The sequence below is a fragment of the Alnus glutinosa genome, chromosome 13 (assembly GCF_958979055.1).
Source record: "Alnus glutinosa chromosome 13, dhAlnGlut1.1, whole genome shotgun sequence".
NCBI classification, from domain to species: Eukaryota; Viridiplantae; Streptophyta; class Magnoliopsida; order Fagales; family Betulaceae; genus Alnus; species Alnus glutinosa.
The window spans coordinates 5352501-5362177 of record NC_084898.1 but is presented as its reverse complement, the minus strand read 5'-3'; the positions used below and the strand labels follow the sequence as shown (position 1 = coordinate 5362177).

At 36.1% G+C, this 9677-nt stretch overlaps 1 protein-coding gene across 1 annotated transcript; it reads right to left on the bottom strand.

Annotated features, from left to right (window-relative positions):
* Positions 1 to 513: 513 nt before the first annotated feature.
* On the bottom strand, positions 514 to 9477 carry LOC133854058 (puromycin-sensitive aminopeptidase). Its single transcript, XM_062290089.1, has 32 exons — positions 9234 to 9477; positions 8543 to 8623; positions 8300 to 8344; positions 7979 to 8119; positions 7800 to 7875; positions 7431 to 7507; positions 6994 to 7107; positions 6834 to 6908; positions 6630 to 6737; positions 6329 to 6541; positions 6164 to 6225; positions 5993 to 6020; positions 5796 to 5882; positions 5672 to 5697; positions 5301 to 5364; positions 5094 to 5174; positions 4817 to 4864; positions 4661 to 4679; positions 4498 to 4502; positions 4386 to 4397; positions 4229 to 4285; positions 4009 to 4118; positions 3847 to 3927; positions 3580 to 3763; positions 3042 to 3190; positions 2814 to 2952; positions 2558 to 2704; positions 2363 to 2444; positions 2096 to 2271; positions 1287 to 1514; positions 1127 to 1198; positions 514 to 852 (listed from the first exon to the last, which is right to left on the bottom strand). Exons 1-32 carry the CDS (start codon positions 9309 to 9311, stop codon positions 772 to 774), a joined length of 2946 nt encoding a protein of 981 aa, XP_062146073.1. The 5' UTR covers positions 9312 to 9477; the 3' UTR covers positions 514 to 771.
* Between the last annotated feature and the right edge of the window lie 200 nt (positions 9478 to 9677).

Genomic DNA, 9677 nt, shown 5'->3' with positions numbered 1-9677 from the left:
CAAGACAAGTGAACCTCACATCTGCACTATGTAAGGTTTTTGCGAATTGACTGAATTGCCGGTATGCTCCAAAATACACAAGAAGCCATCTTTAAGGTTCTCGGGGCATGACAACAATTTTACATATCAATTAATGTTGTATTCAATTATTTTTATCCTACAACTATTCCATAATATTCACATGACAATTTTAACCGATTCTTAATTATTATTATTTTTAAAATTGATTGATCCAACAATTGATTGGTTCGCTTTCCAAAACCTTTTCCGTGGCAATGAACCCACCGCGAAACGGAACCCTTACTCCCACGTCAGCACAATTTAAAACCCGATCGAAATGATTTCACATTGAAGGAATAACAAAAGATTCAAGCAATTTGTGGGCTTTTCTTGAAGAATAAGAAAAAAGAAAAAAAAAAAAAATTAAGAAGATTCAATTGCAATCATAGCCATTCAATTCATTAACCAGAGAGTAGGAAATAAAAATAATAATAATAATGAAAAAAAAAAAAAAAAAAAAAAAAGTAGACAAATTTATTAAAATTGCATCACACAAAGTTTCAGTTTCACATGAAAGAAACACACTTCATAATGTATCACATGTACCAGAACCAGAGAGCAAACAATTTACATGGATAAAGTGTTTCTACTGCATGAAGGACATTTTAATGGAGGAACACCAAAACGAGCCAGAACATATTACTTTTCATACACCACTAGCGTGGCAACACATTTTTGCACTTCTTCACCCAAAGTAAAACCCAAACACAGTTAAGCAGCCAAGCTTTTTGAGGCAATCTCAAATACATTCTCCGACAGTCCATTGGTAGACATGATCTTCTCCAGCTGTGCCTGCAAAACACAGATCCATTTTTAACAAGATATTTCAAATTAAAGAGCTAATTTGGTATATTTAGTCGCTACGACAACAGTCTTTTCGGTGCGATAGATTCTTGACTCTTTAAAGGGCTGATCATTCGGTATTTAGTCGCTATGATATGCGTAGCGTAAAAATGATTTGAAACAAAAACAGAACAATATGTGGGAAAGATGTCATGGACAACAAAGAAATGTAGAAAGTAAGAAGCATGATTAATAGCAAGCAACAATAGCCACAGTTTGTTACCTTAGCAAGGTTTTGCCGGGTTTCATCATAACGCCTCCATCTAGAAAAGGCTGACACCATGCGGGACGCCACCTGCAAATCATGAAAACAACAAAAATATAAGAATGGAGTATAGTTCGATAAGGACATAAATTGTGGTGAAAACCAAATCTATATGGACCTGAGGGTTCAGCTTGTCTAGCTGCAGCACAATTTCTCCCAAGAACTTGTAGCCTGATCCATCCTTTGCATGGAAATTCACAGGAGAACCACAAAAACCTCCAATGAGCGAATATACCTTGTTTGGATTACGCAGGTCAAATGCAGGATGTTTTAACAGGCTCTTAACATTCTCAACATTGCCAGTAATGTCAGACATGGCTTGAAGGGCAAACCATTTATTCACAACCTGAAGAAAAGAGGAATATGAGATTGGGAAATATACGATTATAATACAAGAACAGAGAGAAACCTTCTCCTCATAAATAGGAGATGGCAACAATTCTTCAAAATCCAGAAACACTTCAGAAAACAGAATAAAATAGTATCAGAAAAGAAAGATTACTCTAAAGTTTCCAATAGCAATATGTACATGTTAAGCATGTTTTCATCAACCGATAACTGGTGACCATCATGGAATGCAAATCTTTGGAATTGTTAACATAATTACTTTGAATTCTTTCTTCCCCAAAGATGCTTCCAAACACAACTTGATCAAGATCTATCAAGGGTGTCCAATCCATTTTCTTTTCTAAAAAGTATCATTTCCCCTGTAGACATGCTTGAAGTGATGAACTATGCATTAAAACTACTCAAATATACCAGGAAGATCCTAATTGTACTCAGGAAAAACCTTTCCAGAATACCTACCATACATCCCCTCCCTGAAGAGCAAGAGACAGACACACAGGTGAAACACACTGGACACAACTCACAGAGACCCATAAACATCATTCAAGCAAATTAAGAGCAATTGAGCAGAAGTATTACCAAAAAGTCATGCTGCCACTTGCCATAGAAGTCAGCCAGAACATTATCACGAGTTTCACCAGGATTCTGGGCTATGGCAGCCAAAGCTGCAAATTGCTCAGTCATATTTGTGGCAGTTCTGTACTCATGCAGTGCAAGCTCGGTATACTTGGAATCTTCAAGTGATGCAAGATATGCTATAGATAATACAAAACACACATAAAATCAACTGATGAAAAGTTTACCAGAGGCCAATCTTGCAAACATACAACTAAAAACAAAACAGACCTAGAGAAACATTCTTCAAAGCACGCCTTGCCATATTAGAATGGTCAAACACATACTCTTCTGAGCTCCTATTTGTTTCAACCTGTGAAGCATTAACAGCACAACTTTATTCCTCAACAGAAAAACAAAAGTAGATAGAAGCACAAACATGGTATTAATCTATTATATCTTATGCAACTCCTAGGGTTGGCATACCGTGCTGAGTAACTCCGATTTCAGTTCCCAGGCAAGCTGCTTCCTGATGAAAGTACGAACAGCATGAACAGCATCAGGGTCTGCAACTTCCATCATGTCCATTATTTCCCCTTCACCAGGCAGAGTTATTGCCTTAGCAACAAATTCCTGGAAAATCAGAGGTCATTAAAATTCATTACTGCATTCACCCTTCCTCCTTCCTCAGTATTAGGAAAAAAAGAAAATCAGGATAAAGGAAAAATATTCCTCATCATACTTTATCCAAGCTTGAGTCACCGAGTATGCTTCTGAGCCCTTGCACAAAATTTAGATTCAGAACCAATGGCTTGTTTTGTTGGAAATCAGCCACCAAGCTGAGCATCAGCTTGCGTGCCAGCACTTGTCCAGCCTCCCAGCTAATACACAAAAATCATCAAGTAAATGACTGTTCATCAGATGCTCAATTACTAAATAGAAAAGTGTTGCTGCATTTGGAAAGACAAACCGGTTGAACTCATCAGAATCATGAGCAAGGAGGAAAAACAAATCGCTGTCAGTGAGATCAGATTCAAGACGAACAGGAGCACTGTAGCCCCGCAATAGAGATGGAACTGGCCGCTCAGATATATCAGAAAACACAAACTCTTCTTCTTTCTGCTTAGTCCAAACACAAGCATACAAATGTTAATACGGATATAAAGAATTAGAAAATAATAAACGAAGATGACCTAATGGCTTAGCAAAATGGTCTCCAGTTGATACAAACATGACATAATTGTCATTGTTTTGCATAGCATATGAATTTTTATTTTTTTTTGTACTGAATACAGCATATCAAATAAATGACGTTAACATGTTTACAAAATATTGTATCTCTCCTTTCTCTTAGCAACCGCATAACTACTTATGCTTAATGGCATTCTAGCAATAACCTAGATGATACAAATAACCTGTACATGTTACAGCTAAAGAATTACCAATTGGTCCATTGAAATGTAAAATAGGGAATTACAAAAAAGCAAATGTAAAAGTTCTGAACTGACCTTGGTCACTCGAAGAATTGTAGTATCTACTGGTTTCTCGTTGCTTGCAACAGACTTCAATATTCCATTGTGATACAAAGAGGAGAGGGGGATGTCCTTGCCTGTTGAGTCGAGCAAACCTACTGTGACAGGAATGAACATGGGTTCTTTTACTGGTTGTCCTGGAGTTGGTGGTACCTCTTGACTGTGAAAAGTGCACCATCAAACATGAGGAAGATTGTGATTCTTTACCAAAAAAGAGAGGAAAAAAAATCCCAGCATGTATACCTGAACTTCAGAGAAAAAGTACGAGTTTCAGCATTGTAAGATGATGTCACTTTGACACGAGGGGTCCCAGCTTGGGAGTACCTGTATTTTAGATAGATATTAAAGAGTTAGTATCAAAACTATCAGAAGAAAACTCAAAAGAAACAAAAGGTAGATAGAGACCATTGCAAGAAATTAGCAAAATCAGCATCATTTGCATCTCGCATGGCAGCGAAAAAATCTTCGCAGGTTACAGCTTGCCCATCATGCCTCTCAAAATAAAGATCCATGCCCTGAAATGTGGAGAAATTGTATAACTGACTTCCCAAAGATGAGCAGATTTTATAGAAGTAGATATTTTTATCACATAATCTGCATTAGGCACAGACATTCTAAAACTTACTTTTCGGAACCCTTCACTCCCCAGTAAGGTTTTGTACATCCTGACAACTTCAGCTCCCTGATAATTGGATCATAAGATCAAACCATTGATAACTTGACAATAGGTCTCATCCAGAGAGAGAGAGGGTGAGTTTGTGGTCAAAGAAAAAAAGTCTAACCTTTTCATACACCTGTAAAAGGAAAATGAAATAGAGAACAATTAAATATTTTCTCACGAGAATACTTTGGATATGGGGTTAAAAGATGCAAATAAAAATTGCCAAACCATACCGTCACTGCACGTTGAAGTTGGTGAAGGCCCCAAATTAGTATCATATCCAACATGATGCACAAAAAAGCCAAATATCCAAAAGTTAGAAGCAGATTACAATTTCCAAGCAAAATTTGAGAAGACAGCTATACTAGTTTAATTACATAGAGAACTGAAACTTGCCTGTGTAGAAGTTGTCCATCTGTCAAGGAGAGGGAAAAAAGAAACATCACTTTAAAGCTTAATATTCATGAAAGCTGTAGACTATGTTGATAACTTGATAAAAAAAAGAGTTACTTTGGAAAAAAAAAAAAAAAAAAACAGAAAATGGTTTCTGACCTTAATGTATGAATGTGGCCGTACAGGATGAGCCATGGGACCAGCATCCTGAAAAACCAGGAAAACAAATATTAGCACTTAAATGCAGCGTGTTATACCAAAAACTCTATTAAACAACAAAGGCACACCCATTTTAGAAAGGCATACCAGTCTTCTCACAAACACTCTGTAAGGTTTAAAATAATTAAACAATTATCACAATGTAATAAGAATGCAGGAATCAATTTAGAAGTTACACAACTTTTCTATATTCATGAGGAGAAAAAAAAAAAAGTACCTGTGGAAACTGATAATTTCGAAGCTTTGATACATCAGCAATCCGCTTTACAGTACGGCTTCCCATGTCAGATGAAAATTCCTACCAATTATGAAGGATTTATTAAATTCATAAGCTCAATAAAAGAATATATCAAAGAAAATATACTGTTTTCAGTTTTCAAGGTTACAAATACCACTTTGCAGATGGGGAACAAAAAGGCTATACCTGATCTCGGAATACAGTGAGACCTTCCTTTAGGCTGAGCTGGAACCAGTCACGACATGTCACTCTGCAATTATTATATCAAAACCTTAACTGACATGTGACTACAACTTGAATATTATATGAAGATGGTAACGGTTGACATGTAAGCTCCCAACCAACACGGACAGAAGAAAACTAGTTTCAGAGTACAGTAAGAAGTATAGAAGGGACAGCTGTAAGAACGTTATTTTAAGATCAGGAGCCAATACACACAGAAAGCAATTCTACAGACAAGTGAAGAAACATATTTAGATATCAGGAATAAAGGCCCTCAGAAATTCAGAATGCATATTGACAAAAGAATAATGAGCTTTGATGGGATATGAACCAACCTGTTGCCAGTCCAGTTGTGGAAGTACTGCACGATGTACAAGATATGAACCAAAAGTCACTAAATTTATATCCACGAGGACTAAGATTAAAGAAGACTTTTCATTATAGACGTCAATAACAAACCTCATGGCCAATAACCCCCAAGATTGCAGCATGATCTGCATCAGTAGCAGTTTCTGAAGATGCCAGGACAAGCTTGGAATTGAATAACTGTAAAAAATAAAATATAAATATATATATATATAGAAGTAATAATGAATTGAAAAGACCAAAAAAGAGACATTAATTAAGATGAACTAAAACAAATTCAGAAAGCATACATTCAAACTCTTGTTTTCCATGGCTCCCCTGATCATCAATTCAGAAACAAGAAATATGAGTGACTAAAATAGTAGAAGTATCATACCATAAGATGTCCGTCAGTATAAAATATCAAAAGTTACCAAATGTAGAATCATAATCGAACATTGTCGAAAAATAAATTAACTTACATGTTAAAATCTGGAACAGCCACAATATTAAAGAGATCCAGGTCATACTCAAGACCAAACACCTGTTTGCAGAGGCATAGGACAGTAAAGTAAGCTTTAGAATCAAGATCAATAAGGTAACTTTTAGATCAAAATAAAAATCAGGTTTAATATCAAGAAACTAACATCCTCATCCCATTTCATTGCTGCCTTAAGTGAATACATGGCATGAGCAGTCTTGGGTAAGTCTTGTGCTGGGGTCCAGATCCTTAGGGAGACCTTCCGACCAGAACGGGTGATAAATGTATCATCTCTGCTCTCCAACTGTCCAGCAACCAAGGCAAACAAGTAGCAAGGTTTCTTGAAGGGATCCTCCCAGAGGACAAAATGTCTACCACCCTGTAGCAAAGCATAAAATAACAATAAAGAAGAGAACATAAACAAACTACATAAATGCCTTTTTCAATGCACAAAAAGTGAAATTTACCTCCAACTCGCCCTGTTCTATGAGATTTCCATTAGACAACAATACTGGGTACAATGACTTATCAGCTTCAACGCGGCATGAGTATTTTGCCATTATATCAGGGCGGTCCTGTTTGCAGATGAAATGCATCAATGAAATGGAAAGCTTGATCAAAATTTTGAAGTTACAGACCACTAGAATAAATAACCGCTCCAAGATACCTACTTGATAAAATGTAATTTTCCGGAAACCCTCAGCTTCACATTGTGTACAGAAATTCCCAGATGACTTGTAAAGCCCCTGTAGTAAATTTAAATTATTATATCGACAAAAAAATCCAGAAAAATGCAAAACAAGTAGTAGATATCAAGAAGGTATGTTTCACCTCTAATGATGTGTTCTTCTGAGGATATATCTCGGTAACAATTTCCAAAGTAAATGTACCACTCGGTGGTGATGGGAGTGTCAAATGGCGTGAGTCCAACTGGTACTCGCCCTCCTATAAAGACAAAGGGGAAAAAGAAAAAGAAAGGAGTCACAATAAGATAACCCTAAATAACTAAGTTATACTCCCCCGCATCTCAAAAACACACAAATAGACATGCAACAAATAAAATGCACTAGAAATTATGAAACTGGAACGGTACAACTTGGATGTGTTAAGACTTAGGTAAACCATCAACCATAAATTGGCTATTTATTTAACTTCCTTTAGTAAGAAGTTAAAAAACATATTCATTCAATCAAATAATGGACAACTAGGAAGTATTCTGTTTCATTGTATTGAAAGTCCTTTGGAAAAGTAGGATAGAAATTATGTACCTTAAGTTCCTTTCCATTGACCCGTATAGAGACCAACTTTAGATCTTTTCCATCCAAAACCAGAGAAGATGAAGATCCTATTTCACAAAAAAATGTTCGGAAAAAAAAAAAAAAAAAAAAAAAAAAAAAAAAAAAGAAAGAAAGAAAGAGAGAGAGAGAGAGAGAGAATAAAATGACAATGATTCTTCCAAAACTTGACATAAGCATGAAATCACACAGAAGAATGAAAAAAGATCTAATGCTTAGACCACTGCTATAAGAAAATGTGAGAAAAAGGCATTGCACATGAAAAGCAAGTTATCTACAAATCAAAGATATAAATACTGTTTGTGAATAAAGTACTAAGTGGGAAGAATGGTCACAACGTACCTTCAACTCTAGGGAACACAGTTATTTTTGAACTAACGATTGTTTTCTCTTCGCCCAAAGAAAATTTCAAACCCACCTGAAATCATAATTCTATAAGTTTGCAAACACAAAAGCATATGCTACAGAATACTCTATGAAGTCCTAACCCACATATTGTTTTGTTTTAAGTATATGCGTACCGTATCAAAATAGTAATCAGGCATCTTATAGTCCTTCAAAAAGAATTCTTTTCGCGTACCCATTCCGGGTTCTTCAACTGGCTTTTGCAAGGTTTCTGTGGCAACCGAACAAATCAGCCTCCTGTTGGTTTGCTTAGCCCTCTAAAATAAGGTTGAGGAAAGCAAATTATCAAAAACATTGAGCATAAGAAACCATAACATATTCTGAATGAGCATCAAAATTCGCATGTTATTCTAGGACCAATATGTATACCACACGTGTGCTTATGTGAAGACTACAAGAAAGCACAAAGAGCTTTGACTCAAACCGTAAAAACTTACAGATAACGAAAGATATGAAATTCGACAATTCCTTTGGCACAAAACCTGAAAACAACAACCAATAATGAGAGTTCAGAAACCTTGTTTCTTTTTTTCATTTTGTTTCTTTGTTAAGTTAATACTTCCTATTCTGTTTTTTATTTTTTTTATGAATGAAGTTATATTCAACCAAGAACGAGGGCAATTTTACTTGCACAATACAAATCCTAGTAGGGGAGAGGGAAAAAGAGAGAGTGCACAAACCTCTGAATTAAGAAAGCGTCTATATCTGGAAATATTTTTTGCTGGTTTCTCCAAAAAACTAACACGGCTTTTAGCCTGAAGCTGCAAAAAAGGACAGATGAAACCATTCATGCAGTTGCATTAGCTGTCAAGCACTACAAATCACAAATAACTAATTCAAGATAGGCAATCAACACCATAAAGTTCAGTTTCAAATAAACGTACACAAGTTACCAAACTTCAGTATGCTATGACCTAAACCCTCACCAGGCAGAAGACTTAAGAGCATAAAGTAACATCCCAGCTCATAATTAATGGTAGTTTTTCTTTATTACTCAAAATTTACAGCCCAAATAACACCATATCCAACCCACTCCCCAAAATGAAGATAGTAAAGCATATCACCAACCAAGGAAACATATATAGAAGCGTGTGCGCGCACACACATAGTAGAGCACAAAATACTGCATGCTAAATGGATCTTCTACACACGTGTGTGTGTGCGCGCGTGCGCATAGCATCACCAAAAATGTAAATGATTGGCAATGACATATTATTCCCACAGTGCCAATAATAATAGTCGTAAAAGAGAAGGAATAAAATAATTGAGAAAACAAAATAAAGTTCGTAACCATACAAAAGCCGCTAAATCGATTCCGAGTTTTCACACACGCACACAACCATAATGAGGAAATGGGAAATAGGTAATCACAGGAGCAGAGGAGATCAAACCCAATAGACCCGTCCTTGTCAAACTGGAACCTTTGCACGGAAGAACCAACCGAGCCATTCAAACTAAGCTACTACAATAACCACTATTAGTCCAAAGATCAATCTCCTAGGAAATCCCTCAAAATGGTTCAAAACGTCAAATATCAACGACGGTGAACGAGACCCAGATGGCCAAAACCCAAAATGATCGCCAAAGACGACTCTAAAACCCTAGATCAGAGAGACCCACAAGAGAAAACAGAGCAACAAAGTCACTACCACACTCCCCCTTATATGGATATATGGATAACTCAAATTATGGACAAGAAAATTCAAAAAAAAAAAACAAAATACACTTAACAAATATAACAATATAAGCTCTGTTTCAGTTAAAGATGCACACTAAATTTTACTTGAAATGTGAGAGATTGATTGCTGGGCTTGA